This window comes from Pollicipes pollicipes, unplaced genomic scaffold (genome assembly GCF_011947565.3).
Source record: "Pollicipes pollicipes isolate AB1234 unplaced genomic scaffold, Ppol_2.1 Scaffold_2555;HRSCAF=2994_pilon_pilon_pilon, whole genome shotgun sequence".
NCBI classification, from domain to species: domain Eukaryota; kingdom Metazoa; phylum Arthropoda; class Thecostraca; order Pollicipedomorpha; family Pollicipedidae; genus Pollicipes; species Pollicipes pollicipes.
The window spans coordinates 13,004,543-13,029,934 of record NW_023596136.1 but is presented as its reverse complement, the minus strand read 5'-3'; the positions used below and the strand labels follow the sequence as shown (position 1 = coordinate 13,029,934).

At 47.1% G+C, this 25,392-nt stretch overlaps 1 protein-coding gene across 1 annotated transcript; it reads right to left on the bottom strand.

The window, feature by feature from the left end:
* Window positions 1–1,531: 1,531 nt before the first annotated feature.
* On the bottom strand, window positions 1,532–23,369 carry LOC119109531 (phenoloxidase-activating factor 3). The gene is made up of 8 exons (XM_037233186.1): window positions 23,267–23,369; window positions 16,777–16,934; window positions 15,139–15,409; window positions 14,657–14,831; window positions 8,087–8,138; window positions 4,924–5,095; window positions 4,515–4,616; window positions 1,532–2,262 (listed from the first exon to the last, which is right to left on the bottom strand). The coding sequence occupies exons 1-8, from the start codon at window positions 23,313–23,315 to the stop codon at window positions 1,949–1,951; spliced, it is 1,293 nt and encodes a 430-aa protein (XP_037089081.1). The 5' UTR covers window positions 23,316–23,369; the 3' UTR covers window positions 1,532–1,948.
* Between the last annotated feature and the right edge of the window lie 2,023 nt (window positions 23,370–25,392).

Below are 25,392 nucleotides of genomic sequence, written 5' to 3'. Positions count from 1 at the left end.
ATCAATCCATCCAGTTTGCTTCTGAATCGACCTGCTCCAGGCAGTAAAACATAATACAACTTCCCCACCAGGTGAAATGATTTACCCCAAGGTGGGGCAGGTTATACCATTTCAAAGAAGCTCATTCGGAGGTCATAATTCTCCAAAATAGTACCACTTCATACGTACCTGAAAGCTACAGATGTCTGTTAATATAGATATATCAGTCTGGTCGTCAGTAGTTATGACATGAGGGAGCTTAGAGTACAAACTGATTCAAATCTCTCTATTCCTACTCTTCTCTACCTTGAATACATGAGGCATGCTACAAGTGTAAATGAACCCTATTTTGTTCACAACAGCGTTAGCGATGAAGCTCTAATGTCCTTAAATGCCGTTTCCTTAAAAATGACGCTTAAAATGACCACTTTTGCTAGGCATTTGATCGAAAAGCATTGCAGGAAGTATCACGTGTTGGAAGAGCAGCGGTCCTCCTTTTCACACACCGTGTGAAAAAGCAATAGCCAGGCAAGACCAGTGCTTTCCATATGTGCACACTAGTTGAAGCATGGTAGCGCAGAAACCTCACCAAATAAGACTAAAGTTGTGCAGGCCAGAAAATAACTTGAAATGGCACGTGATCCATATATATATATATATATATATATATATATATATATATATATATATATATATATATATATATATATATATGCAGCATCGAAGGCTGCAAACGTCATCCCATACACTACATTGGTGTGACCATAACGACACTCTCACGACGCCTGACAATGCACTTACGTGACGGGGCACCTCTCGACCACATGCGACACGAACACGACATGACATTGACACGGCAACAACTGACAGACAGCACTGAAATTTCACGAACATGCAATGACAGAAGACGCCTTCAAATTTGGGAAAGCATATTCATTAACGAACTCTCTCCTGCCCTAAACAGACAGACAAACTAAACTAAACAATATATATATATATATACATATATATATATATATATATATATATATATATATATATATATATTATTTCTATGTCACACAGGCGTGCATAATGTAAATGGCTTACATTACGCGGCAATGCCTACATAATTTGTCGTTGAGCCTTAGTCACCAGGTGTTGAACATGCCGACAATTACGCTAAGTGTTGTGGTGCAGCTGCACTGCTCTGTTTAAACACAAATTATTGGAGTTTATCGCGGACAGTGCTAGACAATGCCTATTCATTCCAATTCAAGCTACTTACTCTTGCAGCATCAAGCACTCGAATACGATGATTTCTTCCCGGTGAAATCAAGTGGGAGACACATGTGTGTACGTATATTTGTCAACACAAACGGCGAACGAGGCTTACTGCAACACAAACTGCGGTATCCCCTCCCCCCAACCATTCTTCAGGAGAGCCTTGGATGTTGTGTCGCATGTGAGTTGAATGAACGTACCTATTTTCATCCGCTTCGGTAGCGGTAGCAAACGCCATGGAAGCAGGCAACCTCCGCGTCCTGCCTGGTCGTCCTGAGTGAAAACGCTCTCAGTGGCCCCTACGCTTGTATTGCTGTCATCCCGGGCACGGTTGTCCAGGTCGCAGATTATTCGGTAACGGTGAATTTAGGAAACTGTAGCGTCATTCTGCACAACGCGTTTCAAACACAGTTCATATCTGCTATTGGCAGCGGGCACTGTTTCCTGCCTTTGAAACACCACGTGACCGATCCTCCAGCACCAGTCACACTCGGCGATTCGTGCGCACCGAGCCCCATGCCTCCAGCTCAAACGCCGCGCGTCACCAGTGGCTACACTCCGGTGGCCAAAGCTCCAAGTTCCGCCGACGCTGAGCACCATCCCCCCCCCCCCTGATGATCCCCCCCCCACCCGACGACCGAGACGTGACTCGGAACGGGCGCCTCCAGACGGTGTCTCAGTGTCCGGTGGCGGTCCCTGCGGATGCTCAGTATGTCATCTTGTCGAGGATCCAGTCCATGTAGTCGGCGACTCTCGTGTAGATACCGGGCATGTTGCCGCCGCCACAGCGAAGCGTGCCGTACGAGACGACGCCCACCAAGTAGTAGGGCGGCCCGTAGGACCCGTGCATCATCAGTGGGCCGCCCGAGTCGCCCTTGCACGAGTCCTTGCCTTTCTCGCCCCCGGCGCACATCTGACCTTGGCCGACCTTGGCGCGCAGCCGGCGGAACTGGCGCGCACACTGCTGCGTATCCACGATGGGCACACGCAGCATCTGCAGCGTTGGACTTATGTCGCCGTCTGGAGGCGGACAAAGTGTCATCAGGGTGACCACATCGTCATCAGGTACCATACCATCAGTATCGTCAGTACCATCAGGGCGACCGCGGGGAGGTCAACGGGGCTGCACACATCGGTCATGCTGCATCCCACTCTACATCTCCATTTAAAACATGGGAAACGACGGTACATGGTCCGGGTGACTGGCTTGTGACACAAAACCGACTGAAAACCTGAAGAACGCATCCTTGCCGGGGCCGATATCACAGGAGGAACAACGCAAGTCATCAACTACGAAGCACTGGAAGAATACATTAACATGTTAAAGTGAGTTCCAAATTTATCTGTGGTCTTGAACTGAGGTAGCCATATTGAAGACCCTTTGATGCAGCTCACAGCCATGCCCTTTTTAAGACATAAAGCTCTCTGGTTCTTTAGCTTAAATTTCGCAAAGATGAGGGAGAGCAATATTGGAGAGTAATTGAAGACCATCTCGGCATTCATGGCGTTATAATAACGTCATTCAAATTGTGTCATGTAAAAAATATGCGGTGATCTGGACCAATAAAAACATGATGGTCAAGTCATGCATATCTGGCATTCGAGAGCACGATTTGCAAACATAACGACCGTCAAATGGTTATCAATAAATGTCGTGTAATTTACGATGACGTAATCAAACAAAGACATATCTAGGCGCAGATTTACTTCACAGAGAAATTTTGTTCTCCGGAGCATTCTTTTCTACTTAAAACGATAACAACAGTTGTGCGTGAGCTTGTGTCACCATGTCTGATGCTCACATCGATATATTTAAATGTTGAACATTGTTTTTAAGCGAGAATGCGACCTTTGCAATGCTTCTCAACTCCATATTAGTGCAATCGACGTCACATGGACTGTCCATAAATTGTGTTAAGAATATGATGTGTTAACACGCGTCCGGGTGGCTGGCTAGATACCCTTCGCTCGGGTGGGGGTCAGTTTGACCCCCTAAGACCTCGGAACTAAGAGAGCTAGAGACACTAAATTCATAGGGTGTATTTCTCTGTACGTGAACTTGCTTAGGTCAAAGTTTGAAGCTCGTTGATCATGACCTTTGGGTCAAATAAGGTGAAGCAAGGTCGAATCCCTCGTTGGTCTCCAAATTGGCCCCAGAACCTAGATAACTGTTTCTAAGCAAAACGTCACATGCTCAGGAAAGCCAGTGACCTTTTTTGACTTTCTGAAGGTCATGGTGACCAAAGTGAAGCAAGACTGTTGTGAGTTTTGCACTTGAATAAGCGACAAAGATTACGCTAGGCAGTATGTTTCTAAACGCAAAATGTCGAACTGGACCATTTTAGGTCAATGTCCTATTCTGACCTCTATGAAGTCCGTGGAAGATGTATCATGCGGTACCTGCTATCAATAGATTCTCAAAATGAGCACCAGAACCTATCCAACACAGCAGCATTAAATAAAAAAGGATCCCTACAGTATTAAAACAGGTTGGTTTTGGCCTTGGTCCGACCTTTATACCTGACCTTTGGTCAACACGAATTGCTCACTGAGTATTTATGTTGCCTAAGAAAGCATCTCAGAGATGTATGGCGTTGTCTAACACTCCGTTGTTGCATCAGATTAAACGATTCCCTAGAGATTGACTTCGCTGAAACCATGCCCTGACTTTGACCTGCCATAGGTCAGTGACCTTATAAGGTACGTCTAATTTTGTGATGTCAAACGATTTGATATTCAATTGTCTATATTTATGCAAAATGTGGCGCGGCTACGCCGCGCCGTTCGGAAACCATTTTGGAAAAAACTTCGGGGGGTCAGTTTGACCCCATCCCCACCCGGGTGAGTGTTAAGATAACGTTCCGAAAAACAACGTCCGTTTGGCCCCTGATTGGGCTAGAGATGCAAAACAAATAACGGACGTGTTCCTTATCATGGAAGGAGGAAAGAGCACATGTCCGGTAAAGCTGCAATTTCTGTTTAAAGATATTATCATCATTAGCAAGGAGAGTAGTTCAACTTCTGGGAGAAACCCGTGTATTAGTATCTAAGGGTAGGTTCTTCCCTGCTCAGCTTCCCCAAAAAAGCTACCTTGCGAAACGAAGTCCGTCATGGGTACGCCGACTCGAATGGTGGCTCCCTTGAGACAGCGGTTGACGCCAAGTGGCGTCAAACGACGCCAGGTGGCGGTGATAACAAGCCTCATGCGGTTAGACAATTTGAGAGTTTTAGAGAACGCCACTAGTCTGAGAAACAGCATTCACAGCACTTACAGGCCTTGGTCAGCCCAAATCCAGCAACATACGGCCTGGGACCTGGCGGGGGATCTTGGATCCGCCAGTCTCCGAACGGCAAGCATATGGGCCGTATCCACGCTGAAACGATCGCAGTGTCAGGCAAAGAGGCTCCATACCGTCTCCACACCCGCACCTGCTCCGCTCCTCCAGCACAAACGCAGCCACTTGAGGTGCATGGCTATGCAGAAATATTCAAACTATGTCCTGCAGTCTATGAAAGATTTATTTAACTCGATTGCGGTCTGAGCTTCAAGGTACACCTCGTGTATACACAATGCAGTATGCCTTTCTGGCAGGACTGTGACCTCTTTTCCCGTATGCTGTGGCTTCCTTTCCCGCAAGCTGTAACTTCTCTAACCCCGTCCCTCCGCTGGCTTCGACTCACTGGTAAAGTTGACGGGCTGGGAGAGCTTGATCAGCGCGATATCATTCTTGTTGCGGTAAGGCTTGTTGAAGTCCTCGTGCGGAAGAATCCACTCTGGCGCCACGTCCACCGGCGGGTTGTTGCAGACTCTCCCTTCGCCTGGCGGTTGGCCGGGTATGGCGGCGTCCTCCTCCTGTAGGACATAGCCGTCGTCGTTGTCAGGTAGCGAACAACCACGGGGGTTGGAAGCATGCGACCGGTATACTACCGACATGAGACGGTCGAATGCGAGAAACAGGCAGTAACAAACAAACAAACAGGCAGTAGCAAACAAACAGGCAGGCTCTTTTCGGTAGATGATTTACATGAAGGCTAGAGGGATGATTATTGACGCATTGTTGACACAGAATCCCGATGGTCAAAAAATCCTCGATTGCGGTTCTCCTGCGAAAGCTATAAAGGGAACAATACAACATATATACAGCAATGACTTGCCTGGAACAAAAAACGAAAACTCAGCTGGTAGGAAAACAAATGCTTTAAATCATCCACTGGCGGGATTATATAATGGAAAAATTCATAATATGAATCGCTCAAAATGGATCCCATCCTTGATTGGCAATACTAACCAGATCAATGTGCATCAGAATGTGCAATTTCGTGGCAAGGGCATAAAAGTGAGTAGAAGGAAACTGAAATGAGTCGAGGAGGCTGAACAGTGAAAAAATCAAGCAATTTACCGCTAAATTACGCCAACACGCGGGTTGTCCGCGGATTTGGCCTTCTGTTACCTTTTTAGGGGATGGATGGGCTTGAGTCCAATTGTGAGAAGGGGCTGGGACCCCCTAATTGAAAGAGAAACTACGCCCCTGTTTCATGGTTCTGGTGCGTTGGGAAAGGATGAGGATTTAAATGTACGCGGACCGAACTCCGCGTTATGCCCTCCTATCATCATACAACAACATCCCTATGCAACGCGTATCCAGAAAGAGAGTGAGCGCTGTGACCTTCTGCCTATACGCCTTCCCCCCCCCCTCCCCCGCCCATAGCGTGACCACGCTGCATCAATCACCCCCGCTGGAAATGTCACAATCCCACGACCGGGCCTCCGACGGCGACCACGTCGACCTTGGGCGGGTCAGATGCCCTGGGCTGGCAGTGTCGATCGTGGCGGGCCATCTTGATCAGCCGGGCGGCCGGGCCGTGCGTGGCCACGGCCAGCCCGGTCGCCCCCAGACGCCGGGAGAAAGTCGTCCGGGCAGCATGGGAGCAGAAGTATTACCCCCGCTAGTTGTGGTGCTGCTGGTGAGCCTGGCGCTGGGACAGGCCCGGTGCCCGCCTGACCCATCTCACGCGGCGGCGTGTCACGGAAGGCGGGTCGCGAAGGCGGCCGGCGGCGGCGACCCGCATCAGCAGCTCATCAGGTGAGGGGCTGCCAGGTGCGGACAGTGATTGCGTTGCCGTAATCTCGTGCTCTGTCTTGGTCCAGATGCTTTTTAATGCATTGGTACTCGCCCCACCCCATCCCACCCTTTTGCATCCAAAGCGTTGCATCTGCCTACCTTTTCATAGACAAATGCATGCCTTGGAACGTGAGCGAAATATTATGCAATCTCTATCGCAAAGTTAGGAATCACTTTTGGCATTATTGTGCAAGTGCATTATGCGTAGGTATGTGCTTCATGCCATACCTTTGGAGATAAGAAGCGACAGCCAGTTATTCCGAAAAGCGTGCGGATCGATTGTTTGTCTCATGCAAGCTTGTTTTACAGCGCTGGAGCGGAAGTGTGGAGACCGCCACAGCGCTTGTCATTACTCCGCCTGCTGGGCTTCCGGATTCTGGTGCCGTCTCCCTTTAGCGCCATCTATCCTCAGAACGATGGATCAGGGCTTACGCCTACCCTCCGCCAGAGGATCCTCCGTTCGATCCGCGCGAGGCGGCTTCGCAGACTCAGGAGTCGGCACTGAGAAGCGGGTGGCCGACGGTAGGATATCCATGGTCGAGAACACGTACGAGTTGGGTTCGAATAAATAACGAACTACTAGGCTGTATGGCGAGCCATCTGGTCATCAACGACTGATCTAGACCGGCATCTATCGTAGCATGTGTGCGATTGTGAATACAAAAGATGTTGCTTTTAAGATGCTACTGCATTTTCATATGCAGGTTGTATACTCTTTCCTAGCCTTTTAGTTGCAGGACGACATGCATGTGTTTCATGGCTGGCATACTGCATGAAGATCGACGTAGGTTCTGGTCAGCCATAAGGATAGTTTGATCAACTAAAAACGATGAAGTGCGGTAATAATTATTCATCGATCGGAAGTCGACTAATGGACAAGAGCGATGCTGGAAGCGAGCACAGTTGCTTTTATCATCAGGCGTTAATTTCTCTAGTACCGGTTCGATGCAGAAAATGCTGGAGGAAGGATGGTTTTAAATATTGCAAACCGCCCCAGCTCAAACCTGCTAGAAGCGTCGTAGCACGTCAAGTTTACACATGTTCGCCCAACAGACCTGTGATCACAGCCCGTCGACCTAGCATCATAGAAAGCTGACAGGTCAGGTAAGATGGGAAAGGCTTGAAGACACAGCTGCCGTGCATTTCATCCCGCTTCGCCGAACGGTTCGTCAGACTTCGGGGCAGGGAAGCTTGTCCCAGATCAGGGGCCTGGAGCCAAGTGATCTGTGTCTTGTCATGCGCCGCCACAAGGTTAATCACAATTTTCCGAAGCATTTGGGGACTGAAGGCTCGAAGGCTCATATTACACCCGTCATCGCGCTCATGTGCATGCTCTCCGAAAGACCAAGCTCAAGTTGTTTGTATTTTAAGGAGAGACAGGAAATGGTGAAGACCGCCCCCCCCCCCCGCCGTCCCCTCTCCCCTCCCGCCTCTGTCTGTCCTTCGAGATTGGGTCTCTATTTGAGGTGAAATTGTTCAGTGTTTTTTTTTAATCGCATCATACTCATAATAAAGCTTTAATCTAATCACTTATACTCTAAGCCCACAGACACCGCGTTAAAGTTCGAAACTGCATGGAGTGTGAGCGTTCCTGTTAGCTTATCCCATAGTCTTCACCCTCTCATGCTGGCGGAGAGCGTGTCAGTTTTTTAGTACATCGCTTAAAAAGGTAACCAGAAATCATATTGCGTAAAACTAAGAACGGCAGATAATCAACTTACTTGGCAGTCAGTCTCTGTATCCAGATTGTGTTCTCCAAGGCGGATCTTCACTCTGTGGACACGACATGAACGCCGCATTAACGACACGCACGGGGCTCGTCGGCGTTTCACTAGCGGGACAACGGGTAGTTCACATTACACTCATAATAAAAATTAGTGAGGAAAGGATAGTATGTACAAAATGTGTCTTTCAAAGCATCGTGTGTAAGCATTCTAGGCAATATTCGTTATTGAAACCCGCATGCCAGGTCACGCTCTTAAAGTGAAATGATTTGAGTACAAATCAATGTTTAAGATCTATGGTTACGATTTCGACAGTTTCCATTGCGATCAACCTTAATTTCATTATAGATGAATATAGATAACCGATAGACAAGTTACAAGCTGATTAAAGTTAAAGCACAGTTAAAGTAAAAGGGTCCCTATTGGAAAGTTGGCCAGAGAATTTTCGCATGGAAAATTTCGTGCACACAAAGGTTCGTAATCGAAAATATTCGAAGCGGTTACATCTCTCAAGAAAGAACAAGTTCGTGATGGATACGATTCGCATTAAGGAATGTTTAGAACGGAAACTGTTCGTGTTTAAAAGTCACGCAAGCAAGCTTTTTTAGATATGCAGGTTTATGATAATAAGTCATCATTCCAAAAAGACCTTTCCAAAGCCTCGCGTCTTCGGAGTTCGTGGTGGAGAGTTGGCGGTGAATAGCGTTCACAAGGCAAAATATTCTATTCTGATAATGCACCTATCGCACCGCGCTAAGAACGAGGTTCACAGTTCACATGGCAGAGGTTGGTCAGCAAATGGTGTGTTTAACCGGAGATGCATGATGGCAGCATCAAGAGCCGTCTTTTTAAGCATCTTTTTGCGGTTGCGGTTGCGGTTATTTCGGCGTCGTGCAACTGCTTGTGAGACGTTTCTCATGGGAGCCACGTATTTGGAAACTCCAATCCTGCCGCGCAGCGTAGCCTGTGGGGTTGATCCCATAGCATGTCCATGGCGGCCTCAGAGAGCTTTGGTGAGACATGTTGAAGAAACGCTACTTTTTTCGTAAGCCCTATGTTAACGTGAAATCCTTCGCATTAAGTCCAAGATCGGATCTATGCTAACTCGTATTGTCTTGTGATGCATTGTGTGACCTATAAATGGCATAGGATATACGATAGATAGATAGACCCAGGCAACGGGACGTGAGCCAACCCATTGTCATCATTGTATCTCAAGGCCTGGTCAATTAACTCTGTATCGCTTGTCTTCATTAGTTAACTTATGTAACTTATGGTAACTTAGTAACTTATGAATTATTGGTAACTTATCTCCACTGCACTCAAAATGTTTAAGTTTCAAAATGTCATTGAGAAGGGTCGGACCGAAAGAGAGATCAAAATCCAGGCTTCTTGGAGCTGAATGGAGCTAATCCAGATATTGTTCTCCATATGAAGAGCTGATTATATGATCAACTTCTCATGGCTAGATTGACTTCATTGAAACATTTGGCAAATAATTGAGTTTTAAACGTTTTTCTCACAAACGTTGACTTTGAAGAATCTATCAAAGAGGTTTAAGCTTTGAGCCATGTTTGCTGTAAGGTTTCCACGGGGGAGGTTTTTCGAGAACGTGTCTTTATCCTCGAATCTCAACACGCGCACGGGTGGCCGGTTGCATGCCCTTCGTTCGGGTGGGTGGTCAATTTAGCCCCCTGATATCTCAAAGAACTAAGATAGCTAGAGACACAAAATTCGCAGGATGTTTCGGCCTTTATGTCATCTCGCTTGTCTCAAAATATGAGGCCTCTAGGTCATGACCTTAGGGTCAAATTAGGTCAAACAAGATCAACTCCAAATTGATGTCTCAAGAGCCACCAGATCACCTCATGTAACTACAGGCGTAGGAACGTTTCAAAAAGTGGGGGGCCAAGCTCAAGGTGTACTTCAGGAACTTTTTTTGGAAAGCGAGCCCGATGACCGGCGGGGGAGGGGGTCAGGGATGGAGGTTGTTATCGCTCTTTACTCAAGTGTCATGGCTGCTTGTTTATCACTGGTGCATAATCCTGCCTATTTAACTCATATGTTATTTGGCAAATAAGGCTATCCAGGTTCCCTAGATCATTCTTCCATTTCAGCATTTTCTTTCCTGGGGAGGAGAAATTCCACGAGCGGGTAGGCATTTTGGGTCATTAAGGGAGCATCTGCCTCCACAGTGTAGATGCCAAAATGCGGTCTGGATACAGGCTGGTGGGAATTTTGAAAGTGAATCGGTGGCTCACAGTGCGATATATTTTTTCATGCGCCTTCATTTCGTTGGCGGCTTTTCAAGAGACAAGACTTGTCGCAGCATTTTAGGCGGGAACAAATTCGGGAGCTCGAAACTGCTAGAATCAATGTGACAAAAGCCATAAAACTGGAGATTCTCTATTAAGAATCAAGCCACATAACAACGCCCATCTGTCATATGCTCCTCATCTAGGCTCTGCTCCTGTCCGCCGTCGGTGGCCACTGCCCTGGCCCGGATGTCTCCCGCATGGCTGACTGCGAACTGATCGTGTGGCTGCTTTGTTGCATACTTTTGGACAAGCGTGATTTGAACTACACGATGTATGAAATACGTGTTGTACGCCTGCAACAGTGTCTTTTTCCGAACTATCTTCCCTCACACTACGCCATCGCAGAAAAGTAGCCTCCGGGAAGCTGTCTGCTTTAGGAAGGAGTTGGCCCAGCGGACAATTCATTGCCTATCATGCGACTTATACGACTTGATTTGCTTTTGGGCGTAGGTAGGGGCGTAGCCAGAGCCTTGCCAAAGGGGAACACAAGGTTGACAAAAGCACATCTCATGATGATCCTCAAAATCCCTGCGTATAGCTTACTTATTAGCAAGTGACACAGTTTTCTTTGCTTTATTACTATTTTTACCTTGTAACCAGAACAGAAGCCAGGAGCTACCGTGAGCTCATTTCTGTTTGTACTTTGAGGTCAATCAGCGGCAGAAATCAGGCGTTGAGCGACTGCATGGAATAAATCACCGGGGCTCTTAATTTACAATGGTTAGTTGGCTCTTTCTAAACCGATAGAATTTAGAACCTTTGTCAAAATTTGTTTTCTGCGTTCTAAAGACATTGAGGACATCGCGAAGGGAGATTGTAGATCAATATGTTTGATCCAAATTTGAAGATGAAAAGTTGATTGCAGATCGAGTGGTCAACAATGTGTATTAACATGGCCAAGCCATGTTTGCCTGAAAATGTTCACCATTCAGTCAGAATCGATTAGTGATACAATTTATGTAACGTGTTTTTAACATGCGTGCTCGCAAATCTTCGCAACAAAAACCTCGACACCAGGCTTTGCGGTCTCCTTAGTCCGCGAAACGTTAGCCCAGTAGTCTTTTATTTTAGTCATTTAGCCGTGGCCCACCGGTGGACGAAATGATGCCATTCTGAAATGATTATTTATAAACACTTTAATCAACTGGGTATACAAGCTATGTGGCGTAATTTTGAGCATGCGCACTCGGAAAGCTTAGAAACACGAGCCTCTTCCCCAGGCGTTGCAGTCTCCGTAGGCCGCGCAACGTCGGCCTAGCAGCTAATATTAAGTTGTGGCCATCGGATGGACGAAAATAACTGCGTTTCTAAAAAAGTATCCTTGGACGCTTCATGACATCAGATCTTACATTTAGAAGGCAGTCAGAGCGCATATTTCACGTGTGCAATTTTTAGACTGATGAAAAAGACGGATTGGCCCTTAAAGCACCGCGAAGTGGGGCTGGAATCTGGTGGTTGAACTGGAAAAGCTAAAGCAAAATCTCTATTGGTCGTGTTTTCACAGCTATTTATTTATCCAGATGACAGATTAAAACAGCGCCCGCCGTCTGGTGGCACTTGCAGTGGCTGAAGCTGTTCGGTTTTACGGAAGCTGTAGCCCATGCCATCCTTGTCCTTGCTCTCTAGGTTTTGGGCGGACATGTTCAAATCTTCTAATGTAATTTGTTTCAATAATCCATTCTGAAAAAATAAACGTTCTCAGGCAAGCATGGCATGGCCTTGCTGATTTTTAAACTTAATTTCGACCCAACCTATTCAACAATAGTGAGACCCCTACTCTACTCACCAATAATAAGACCCCTTACTTCCTTTCGGGCAAGGGGCCCCTTGAGTAGAACACCAGGGGTACATTACCGCTCCCGGTCAAGGGCCGAAGGCCATTCTGTCCCATCGCGAAGTGTCTTCTGGCCATCATTCTGGTGGCACGGGACGGGATCTCACGGTCGATCCGGAGGCCATTAGCAGGGTATATCATGTCGTATCGTTCCCATCCCTGACGTGGGAAGCTTTCTGACCCCCGCAGTTAGCCCCGGATCAGCACAGGAACACTCAATGAGGCAACAACACCCCTGATCAGCGCAGATAGTCCGATAGTTGTCACATAGATTCCAATTCCGTGTTTTTCTGTGTTCTTCAGAGACATTGAGTTCTCCCTGACTGTAGATTGTAGGTGAAATGGGGTTCCTTGTGTTAATATGGATAACCCATGTCCGTCTTAAAATGCTCAAGATGCTATCAGAGCTGATTACTGATAAGAAAACTGTGTGATATGGTGTTGAACATGCATGCTCGCAAGTCATAGCAATAACAGCCTCGACGCCCGGCGTTGCAGTCTCCAGGCCGTGCGGCGTGGGCTTTGTGGCTGTAGCACTAAGCAATGGCCAATGAGCAAACCAAAAAGATGACGCATCTTAAGAGAGATGGCTGGTGAACTATGTAAGTCGGCATGCATGTTTAATGCAGTGCAAAACTAAACCAAATGCAACCTTAATCTGAAAAGTGGGGGACCAGTTAACATTGCTGCCCCCCCCACCTTGAAAAATGGGGGCATGGCCCCCCTGCCCCCCCCCCCCCTGTTCCGCATGCGCCCATGCATGCAACCGCCAAGTAACCACAAGGCTGCTGCTATTTTTCCATTAAAAAAAGCGTCAACGATGACGCTATGTGTTATGTCCTTAGAAGCAGCACGTTGACCTGGGTTGTTTTTGGTCAGTGACCTACTGTGACCTTTAAAATACCATAAAACATGTACGTTGCGGTCCCTTTCATTGATCAATTCGAAACAAATGCCAGAACCTATCCCATAAGCCAAGCCCTCGAGTGAAAAAGCAGGTAAGTTTTGATCCCGATTTGACATTTATATCTGACCCTAGGTCAATGGTATTCGTTGTAACTCTAAATGCAATTGTTTTATTGCTTAAGAAACCGTCTCAGATATGAATGGATTCGCCTAACACTCCTTTGTCGCATGACATAGAACGATTCCCTTGAAATGCTTTCCGCCGAAAGCCACGGCCTGACGTTGACCTGCTATGGGTCGGCGAGCTTACAATGACTTATAAATCATATTTTAGATGCTTTACAACTGTGCAAAGTCTGGCGTGGCTACGCCGCACCGTTTGGAAATCATTCTGGGAAAACTTGCAGGTGAAATGAACCCGCTCCTACCCGAGCACATGTAAAAAGTGCAGAAACCTTCCACCGCGAACACTTCCCATCAGAAAGCTTTGAGACGATCACCGATACTTTGCAGGTAACATTCTGTTGACTCAATCCACCTGTTACCCACGGGGCTGTGTCAATGTCCACCGGCTGGTTATTTTAATTAAGTTGTAATCACCTGTTGCTTACCTGTTTGTTTTTTGCCAGTACTTTGGTTCTAAAATAAGAAAGAATTTCAGTAGATTTTACTAGCACACTTACTTCCTGGTGCTCATGATTACAAAGGTGGTGTAGATGGAGCTGAATGTGAGTAAAACTAGCATCATTGGTGTATCTATCCGGGCTTTTGTTAAGAGATTACCTAAGCTTGTATCCACGTCTGTAATTCTCCAAAATCTGTAACCAACGCAACCCGTCAACCATTGTATATGAATACCCGTGGGCTTATCTAACCCGTGAAGTTCCCTGCTCTGCGGATGGGAGCATGTGTGTGTGACGTTTCGCTTTGCACCCTTTCTTTCGCGAGCATTTGGTTTTACGAGCAGTTTGCCTGCGAGCCTTTTGCATGCACGCTGGTTTTTAACGGGCTTTTCCAATGCAGATATTGTTGGCATGAGCCACCTATGCAATGGACCATATCCGTAACGAGCATTTCCATCACGGACATCTGCGTACGAGAATCCGCATACACAGTTTCCGGTATGAAGCTTGCGCCTATGGACTTTTTTCCTGGACAAGGTTTTTTTCTTTTTTGATACATGGATGGGAAAAGCGAGATCAGCAAGATCAGGTTCGATTCAACGAACCGCAATGCCACGACGATTTAGGCCTGGCTTGCGCTCGCCTGAGCGAATACGGGAGAAAGGTCTGTCCATCTGTGCGATGATTATGCTGTAAAAGTACAGCAAGTAGCCATTGTACAAGGTGCACGGCGTCCACCATAATTCGCATGAGAATCGCTTAAACAACTTAGGGAACATCTTGTACAGCAACAGCATTCACTATCACCGGTGAAAAGGACTAACTGCCGCAGCAGCACGCTTGCGTCACCTGAATCGGCGGGAGCATGCGGCGCACGAGCACGTACATTTTGCTCGACGCTGACGGCGACGGGATGCAGTGGGCCGCCGTCACAACGTAGCGGTCACTGATGAGTGCAGCACCGCAGTCGTACCGCACGCGTGGCTCGGCTTCTTCGGTGCTCTCCGCCGGCGTGTCGTAGCCGTAGTCGTCATAGTTGTAAACGTACTCTGGCTCCTCATCTATTTGTGGAGGCTTCGCGTAAGTCACGTGTCATTGCGAACGGCAATCCGGACAGGGACCCACGGCTCTGGGGACATCTGTATGCCGTGCTAACAGTGTGCATGACCAGCAGCGGTATGCCAGTCGCAGCCAAACGCGTTTCTACTAGCCGGGACATTGGAGACCCAACTAGACTCTCAGGCGGCTGGCGTGTATCGTCAAATGTCTCGCTTTCGAAGGCCGCCACCCCTCTTTTACAGACGCTCCTTAATTGACAGCCGACGTGGCCTTTGATGCCGTCAGCAGGTCTCCACTCGTGTTGCGCACCTTTGAAGCCGAGCAGGGCCAGCCAAGGGAACTCCCCGAGTGTGGCCTCCTCGCCACCCACGATCCGAATGTCGACACCCTGGTGGCCGCACTGGGGCGGCGCAGGCAGCAGCAGACGCTTCGGGTTCCCCTCGGGCGTGTTGGGATCAAACTGTGAGAGGTCCAGCGGTGCCGGCGTGGTGGTGGTGGTTGTGGTTGTGGTTGTGGTGGTGGTGGTTGAGGGCGTGCGTGAAGGTGGAGGCGTAGCACAGCACACGAACGGCTTTTTGCTCTGTGGGAAGACAAGAGGTTGTGGATAAATACGAGCAACATGGACGAGAATAGACGTGTGAAAGTGCGCGGTTTGGCGTTACTTCTTACACGTCGGGCTGTAAAAAGGAGTGATACAGAAAAACGCACTGAAACGGTATGTCATAGGTTCACAATTGTGTGGTCAAATCCATGACAGTTCTAACCTCAGCAATCGAGGCCTATGTGTCGCCTAGGAAAGCCGCATTTTGCGTAGTACAATGCATAACACGTCTTGGTTACATCACGGAGTGCCCATGCTATGGAACGCGGAAATATTTCAAAATTATCATTTTCAGGCACAAGTGATTCAACGATTTTCTTATGATTAGAAAACATGCTCACGATTGGTACAATCTATATGCATTCAAATAGGTCCATTCACACATGGATTGTAACGATGTCAGCGCCATCAGCCCCCCCCCCCCCCTCCCACCAGGGCCTCCGAAATGTCTGACTTTACGCAACTTTTCACGCATGGTGTAGATATTTGAAGTTCCTGATCTTAACAGCTCATGATATATGACATCTTTCCCGAGAACGAGTCATCGACACTTGGTTAAGAATCACAGCCAAAGGTAATTTGTCGCAGAAAATGCACCCAAAAAAATTATGGACATGAAATCTCATCTGCGTTGCCACTTTGCGCATTATTGTCGTTTTGGCGGTTTTTGGTCGGGTTATTAAAAATTAAACCACTTCAAAGTTTGACCTCTGTGGACAAGTTTTACCGTTTGAAGGTCATACGAAAATCTCAACGCCACATGTTCTTAGGCGTGACAAGGTCTTTCGATATCTTTGTATTGATATGGCTTGTTTGGTTCTTGAAAAAGCGGACTAAGGAATGAAGCAGCATACTTCACATATTTGACCTGACATGACATGTCACATGTGTCGATGTCTACCAATGCCTCCGATATAGTCTCCAAGACGTATTCAATGTCATATTTCACGCTGTGGCATCACCCTTAGTTCTTGAGATTGCAGGAGAAATATATGAAGTCCTAATCTGTCACCCTTGATGTGGTTTAACCTGTCAAAGGCGGCATTCACCATTGTTCAGGAACATTCCGCTGTTGCAGTTTGACGAGAGCTTTTCAACGCTGTTTCCGCGTGATTCTGGCTCACTTAGTTCTCGAGATCATGGAAAAGGGCCTCTAAGCCCCTAGTCGTAAGGTGAAGCTGAAAAACAGCTCCCGTGGGGAGCGGGGTAATCCCGTCAAGGCGTGCACCTGCTGATTAAAAAAGGTAGCAATTGCCCCCCCCCCCCCCCACACACACACATTTAGAAGCCTTTCCATATCCTGCGCGTCAGCCATCCGAGCTCAGGCCGTGTCGGCGCAACGGTACCGGTGAGCGGCAGAGGCTCTTCCTGATCCGGGCCACGTCCTCGGAAGGTGGCTTCGAACGCAGCAGCCGGAAGATGGCGACGCAGGAGCGCAGTTCGACGCAGAAGCCGTCCCGGCCCCAGCCGTCCCGGCAAGCCTGGCCGCCCACGAGGTCGGCCGCTGCCGGTCGGGGTCAAGGTCGTGAGGTTGGGTTGGTCAAGGCCGGTAGAGGCTGCAAGGCTGAGACTGGCTGTCGATCAGAGTCGGGGTGACGAAAGGGAAGGCTGCTTACCATAGGCATTCCCGTAGCAGTTTAGGAAAGTCGTTTCAAAGAACATGCATTATCATCGCACCTATCCTATACGGATGCGTCTTGAAACATCCACAGTTCGTAGCGTCTGATGGTCAAAACGTCAAGAATCGCAGCACTCAACGTTCACCATGCCCCAAAAGCGTCCAATGTTCCACGATAGAGCGAATCACAACGTCCAAGCTCGCAGCATTCTAAATCAAGAATCCAAAGTTTATAACATCTAGCGTTTATAACATCCAGCCTTCGTACATCCAAAGTTCACAGCGTCCAAACATTGGAGAGCAGTGTCATCTTTTGTTCGATTGTGAGCTGTTGGTTTGAATACTACCCGATAGAAGTATACCGTCGCCAATTTTACGCTGATGTAACGACAAGAGACGTCATTCAATATGGTGTTGCCCAATTAATACCAGTATGCATGTGCATGAACATGCATATTGGACATGGGGAACATAGTGGACACGAATAGTGGACATAATGGGCATACACGCTTTTTGTTAACACATTCGAACTCTGCCGTGTCTGCATGCGTTCGTAGCTGGCACATTGACAAGTTCAGAACTTATCATCCCCGGTCCGTGTCCTCAGAAATTCCTGACTGTTCGGCTGTGGCAGTGCCGGTCGTGTAAATATCTTGTCGGATTGGCTTCTGTTTTATTATGGATTGTGGGTAAAATCCATGCAGTGTTTGGCTTTCTTACTTGGTTCATTGCATTGGTGATGTTGCATGAATTATTTTATATCTGGAGTTCACTATCTACAGGACCTCATTTGTGAAAAAATTCAAACGCAGTTTCATTATCATATTATTATTATTTTGTGGCTTATCTCGGGGGTCGTCACTTATCATTGCTCATTTTGTGCATTTATTTCACTGATGAAATGCCATTGAAAATGCAGCGCACAGAGGACCAGATGACGGACAAATGTCATAGTGATATAATGCTGAAATAAACCTTCCGTGAAATGAAAATGCAGCGCACATAGGACCAGATGACGGACACGTGTTATAGTGATATAATGCTGAAATAATCCCTCCGTGAAATGAAAATGCAGCGCGCAGAGGACCAGACGGCGGATACGTGTTATAGTGATGTAATGCTGAAATGGACCTTCCGTCGCGCGCCGAATGACGTTACAAGACGGACATTCGCTCTGTTACTGCCGTGCTCTCGCAAGTGTTGTTTGGAGTTAATGGATGTCGTGTTCTAGATGCGGGCGCCCTGACCGGCCCGGGTGAGCCTGGCGACGATCATCTCGTGGCCCTTCAGTTATATGCCTTACGATTACCCGTTACATGTCTTAAGAGCTTTGCCAGCTTGCGTCGCTTCAAAGACCTGGGAGTTGACGTCACAGCGTTGCCACCGGTCACTCGCAGTCCTCCTGACCATATTACATCAGCGCGCAGAGAAACAAACGTGCAAGCGTTTGCTTGGTCTGCCTGCCGTCGGTCAAAAACAGCAATAAGAGAGAGAGAGAGAGAGAGAGAGAGAGAGAGAGAGAGAGAGAGAGAGAGAGAGAGGAGAGAGAGAGAGAGAGAGAGAGAGAGAGAGAGGAGAGAGAGAGAGAGAGAGAGAGAGAGAGAGAGAGAGAGAGAGAGATATATATATATATATGTATATATATATGCAGATATATGTATATATATATATATAAAATATATATATATATATATGTATATATATATATATATATATATATATATATATATAAAATGTGAAACCCATAAAACGGGCAGCCCCTGAGACCACTTATATCTCAAATGCCAACACCTACCTATCAGTTGGTAAAAGCTTTAAATGACATTATTGAACACTTCTCACCGGCAAAGTATAGCTTGAAATCAGCAGGAGAGCTCATCGACATTATCAAATCTGGCAATCCCATTGGTTTACTTGCTTCATTAAAAGTTGACACTCTGTTCACAAACGCGCCTGTTGATGAAACGATCCAAATAATAATAGACTGCGCCTACAGTCATCCAACCTTGCCACCACTGAAACTGTCACGACCCATTCTCGAAAAAATGCTCCGATGCTGCACAACAGAGGCACCTTTCCGCTGTCCGAACAGAAAACTCTACCGTCAAGTAGATGGTGTCGCGATGGCGTCACCGCTCGAGCGCCTGTTTGTAAATATGTACATGCATGTGTTGGCTGGAGAACCGCATCCTCAAAAATCTTAGCCTTAAACCACACATGTACTGCAGATATGTCGATGACATATTTGTTGATGTCAGAGACGAGGCCCACCTCCACTTACTGCAGGTCACCATGCAGCGGCAATCATCATTATGATTTACAACCGACCTGAGTGTCGACATCCATTTACCTTTTCTTGATATCGATGTGGATGCAAACAACGGATCTTTCGTCATTAAAGTGCACCGTAAACCCACTGATGCTGGCAAATGAACGCGGCTAGCAAATGCCCAAAGCGTTACCACACGGCCGTCACTCGTTCGTTTGTGCGACGTGCCCTAAAATACTGCTCCAGCTGGTCCAGTACGCGCCACGAACTTGAACGGTGTAAGCAATAACTCGTTAATGATGGCTATTCAAACAGAGCACTGACAACGATATTGACCCATCTTGAATCGACGAAACCAGAAACCACTCGACAAGAAACCGGTCTATCAACTTTTTCATTGAAATCAAATGTCCACGTCATATATGGTGGATGAAAAAGTATTGCAGAACATCATCTGTTACAAGAATAGAACAACTAGTAGCCTAATAACGAAAAACAACCTGACAACGGACCAAAATCACTAAAGCGCACCAATTTAGTGTATGAGCTTGAATGCCCGTACGGAGGCTGTCGGCTCCGCAACTCGACCCATACTGGACTAACCACGACATCCCTATCACAACGCATGGCTAGGCACCTGCGGGAGCGAGCGCCAGACCAACACATGCGCAAAACCGGCAGCCAAAAACTCCTACGCTCTGACCTGACTGATAATATACCCATTTTAAGACCATGACCAAACAATATACCCATTTTAAGGCCATGACCAAACAAGCGTCGTCTGCAAGTTTTTAAGGCCATCCCCGTCACAGAAAACAATGTCTGACTTAAACAAACAGCTTCTGCCATGCATCCCTTCGGACCTGTCCAGTCACCCGATGACAGCGGGCTGATTCGATGTTTTTGCCTTTCCGTAGTGTTAAACTGGACAAAAATCAGGAGAATGGGAATGTGGATGGGTTGATATTTCCATTTTCCTGTTTTTTCGTCTTCGAGGAATAAGGTTCTTACTACTGTCTTATCTATGTGAATAATGTTCCTCGCAAATGCGCTGAACAACTGACGTAAAGGTGTTAAAGTGCCTGGAAAAGTGATGTGCATGTGTGCATGTGGTTTGTAATTTGATTAGACACTCAGATGTGTTATCTGTGACTCACCTGATTATGGCCCGTAAAGCAAGCCTCATATTTCCCTTATTCGAATGTTTTCCGTCCGACCCTCTAACATCACTTTGAGAATAGGAAACGAATGTCCTTGAAACGGAAGCTAGTTTGAACTAATGTATATGACTGCAGGCGAGTTTATTCATGACTCACCGAAAACAACGAGGAACTAATTGCATCAATCGAAAAAACGCAAAGGAAGCCGATTAGATGTCATTTGTTTTCGCGCAGGACAAAACTTACATTAATTAAAGCATACTGCCCGAGTAAACAAAATGCATATGTATGCATATATGTATATATATATATATATATATATATATATATATATTCTTCTACATCTGTATATTCTAGCTTTTTGAGACCGTATTTCATCATCGGAGGAATACAGCCGGCACAAGTGATGAATTTTGAGTTTTGAGGACGACAGTTGTTCATCCCAATTTTCAAAGCATCTTTAAGTACAAAGGAGACAAATATTGCTATGGTTTCTTCGATGGGCATAAAATGCATCGGTAGCAGAAACTTTACAAGGGCATATAGCCGCGATCACATAAACGGTAGTAACCGCCCATCACCTAAAAACTCAAGAGTTGTGCAAAAAAATTGTCTATTTGTCTAGGACTGGGAATGATTTGTTTATGCATACGATTTCACACACTTGAAGGAGTCTTTTGTCAATGCATGTCTGAAAGTGTTGCCCGTCAGTTCAGTAGGCATGCCTACACAATGATATGGAGCAATTGGTGTAAATGCCTATTTGAAACCAATTGCCTGTCACGTTCATGTCGCATGTACTCCAGAGGCGCCCCGTCGCATAAATGCATTGTCAGATGTCGTGAGAGCGTCGTTGCGGTTACACCAATGTAGTGTATGAAATTAAGTTTGTAGCCATCGAGATTACATCTGAATTGATATATTGCATTGGTGCACTTAAGCATGTTGGCTTTTCAGGGCTGCTTCTCGGAGGAAAGTTGGATATTTTTCTATTGCGATAATTAACAGCAATATTTATTTTGAGGATGATTTTTTGCTTTTTCATGCCAAAGGAGGAGTTTTGTGCAGCCTTTTCGTATTGTTTGTGTGCCGTTGCTCTTTTATTTTGTTAATACAGTCGGCAAAAATGTCTGTTTGTCTTGTCTTAATTTATGGGTGAAGTGTCATGTGGCATTGTATTTCGTTCCCAATGTCAGAATTTCAAAAACAAGCGTTGTTCACCAAGGTATGTCTGATTCGTACTTTTGCATGTGATCTTTCCCAACCAGAACAATGCCTAAATGTATGTCTAAGGAACCACCTTATGACCGAAACTTTGTAGCGTCGAGGACATTAGCTGGCAGCTTTAACACATCGCCCGTTGTTCCTCAGTTCCGCAGCTTTAACACATCGCCTATCGTTCCACAGCCGTTCTAAATTGTCGTCTCTATAGTCACGTACAACATCTGTATAGCATCTTCTACTCTTAACACTCTTGAGAGTTTTAAGCCAGATCGCTCTAAAAATGTGTTTATTAGACCTCTTAGCCGCTCGGTGTTCTTAACCTCCACAAAGATATCGTCTACCCAACGAAAATCAGTGTCGGGTCTCAAGTCGTCATTTGATAGCATGTCAGCTTCCACATATCCCATCAAGAAATTGGCATATAAAGGCGAAAAAGGGAAACCCATCCCAACACCTTCAAGTTGATAATGTGTTTACCCATCATTCCCGCGAAACAAAAATTTCAGCGCACAGGTTTGATCAAGAATATGTTTAAGGAGATGGTGAACAGAAATATATTTGATTTTTCAATGAGGGACGATTGGCATAGCTGTCCAAATATGGAGCAATTGGTGTCAATGACTTTTTGAAACCAATGAACCCACCTTTGGGTCATAGAGAGAACGCGTCCTAAGCGTGACGTTGAATCGAAAATCTGCTGACGCCGGTGGGACAAAGGTGCCCCCATACTATTGGAGCCATTGCTGGAACGGAATGGGGTACCGCAAACCGCCAGGCACTTAAGGTGATTCGCGCTGGCCATGTTCCGCTGTAGCGATCATGGGGCAGTGAGTTGAACGCTGGGGTACCTGTGCCATCTGCTGGATAAAGACGAAAATTTGGTATTGTTCTGTCGTCTAGCGACAGGAATCAGAGCTAGTTTTTGAGCAAGTCTTGTTCATTATTCTGGACCCTTTTTGAATGATTTGATCGCTGGATGTCATGCAACTGGACGCAACGACTTTCGATGTTGTTAGTTTAGGAGATATGAATTTCGCCAGTGGGCACGGAATTGCTGGCATTTTGGATGTTCTAAACGCTAGACGGTACGATTTGGATGATATGAAGGCATTCGAATACCTTGACAGCGTCACTCGAAAAAGACTGAGACAAACTCATAAAAGGAACAAACGGTTTTGAAACCCACATTTCGCTCCCCGTTCTCCCTCATCTTCCCACTTGTCCTTTCAGCGGGCCCACGGCAGACAGCCGCGCCGTCATTGCGTTGCCGCGCCCTCCGACCGCACCGCAGCGCCCAGCGGCGCCTGAGCCGGAGGCACAAACTTTTTTTTTGGACGATTTTGATGTGGGTTTAGACATTTTTCTCCGCTTGGTCCCAATCTTATGCCACGAAACTACGTCCACTGTCCACACCAGTGGCCACACTGTCCACACAAGTTCAGATCCCCAACAGAAAGATGACAAGGTCGTCAAAAAAAAGCTGCAGGACTGACAATATGCCAGTTAACCATCGGATGCGTTTTGGTCTCCGGGCCACCACTGGGATCCTGGTGAATCTCACTCACCTGCGAGCGCTGCAACGATAGCCAGAAGGAGGCGGTAGAAGTACGCCATGCTGAGTGCCGGTCGCCGCGGCCCTCCCGTCAGCAGGAGTCGCCACTCCGCTGCCCCGTCCACAGATAAATATTTATGGTCGGAGCGCAGCCAGGCGGCGGTGGACCGCGAGCAGTGCGATGGAAAAACCGCCACTGCGTAGCGATCTGCAGCGAGGACGGGGCAATGCCAGGCGCTTGATCCCAGAACCGACGCGGAGACGGACTCACTCTGGGTCGACCAAATGTCGGCTTAGCTCAGGGAAATCATCGCAATGAAAGTGTTCAGGAGGTTGGAAAAGTACGTCAATGAATGAGCAATGAGCCATATTGAAGCCGTTTTTAATGCAACTGCCCACACACGAAGAAACGGAACACTGAGCCACAGTTGGACACAGTGACTTGCTATCTCCCCCATCGCTGGTGTAAGCCTCAGAGGCTGGCTGACAGAGGATGGCAGGCGATTGAGGTGGGCGATTGATCCTGCTGTCTGTATGGAGCTGCGCGTCGGGCAAAAAATATCCTCGAAGGGAAGAAGGAGACGACATATCAGCTCGAGACCGCTCGGGATAGGACAACGGCTGCCTTGCTACTGATGCTGCCGACAAAGGCCCAGGGTTTAGCCGGAGCAGCGAGTCATCGGTTGCTGCAGGACCTAGCTCGGCGAGGCAGCGAGTCATCGGTCGCTGCAGGACCTAGCTTGGACGAAGCAGAGAGTCATCGTTCGCTGCAGGACCTAGCTTCGGCGAAGCATCGAGTCATTTGTCGCTGGAGGACCTGGCTTCGGCGAAGCAGCGACTCATCGGGCGGTGAAGGAGCTAGCTCGGCGAAGCAGCGAGTCGTCGGTCGCTGCAGGACTTAGCTTCAGGCAGCACATCGCGTTATTGCATTTCTCCGTGCCCGCGCAGAATTTTGTATACGAAATCACGCATCAATGCGAGGTTCCAATTGACCCAATCATTTTACTCAGTTGAGTGAATTACGGCATCATTTCACTCAGTTGGTTAATGAAAAGATGGCCAGCCCACGTTTGTATGAGAACGTCCACCCTTTGGTAGAATTTACCTTTGAAACAAATTTCAGCTATGGCCGGGGTTACAAACAGCTATGGCCACGGTTGCAGTCTCTGTAAAATCGAGCGGGGTTGGGCACCGCAGATAACACCAGGCGGCGGGCGGCGGCCGGGCGAAAACGATCGTCGCGAAATATCGACTCCTAAAGTGTTCTAAAATCAATTTGAGCCGTTCAAAGACTAGACTGGTATGCATCCTTTACCTTAATAACTTACAGGCTGTCCTCTGAACAGGTGAGCAGTTGCAGCAACACTAGAAATAAAGACTTATACCTTTACTCTGCCAGTTCTAACACAGGATTCCAACTCCATTATCAATACAAAATAGCACAGGTCACATATACAAGAGGACGACCTTCTTAACGTATAAATTGATGCCCGAAAGCATTCAAAGGTAAGTACTGTGGACGTCTCGTCATTGTGACTTCGGTCACCGCCTAGAATACGCCGCAAGGCCGACACGGCGTGGACTGCGGAGACAGCAGCGCCGGATTTTCGTTTTGTAGACTTGCTAACGTGCATGCTCATTATGTTATGTATTGTTTTTCCGCTAAGCTGTTCTGGCTAAGGGCTAAAGATTCCCAAAGGAATATGGGTCGGCCATGTTGATACATGTTTGTGGTCCCATTTCGATCAACAATCTACCCTCATGGAGAGGACCCGGAAACCTGGAAGACGAGAGGGCAGTAGGGGCAGCTCCCCTCCAATTAACTTGGAGGGCCTGTAGAGAACCTACTAATGTATGTCGAGGATCATTCTGAGCTGCAAGTACATCATGTAAGCATGTGAGTCCATTTGACCCGTCGATCGCTCATTCTGACCTATTAAGGCTTCATCCTGACCAAAACAGCGCAATTCTGAGTATGCAGAGGGCCCATTATTAGCTGTACATGGCCCATATTATTAACCGTGGAGGGCCCATATTATTAACTGTGAAAGGCTCTTCCGGTCTAATGAGGCCTGATATGTCGACGGGCCATTTTTTACTGTGGAGGGTTAGTTTTGGCCTGTAGATTGCCCATTACAG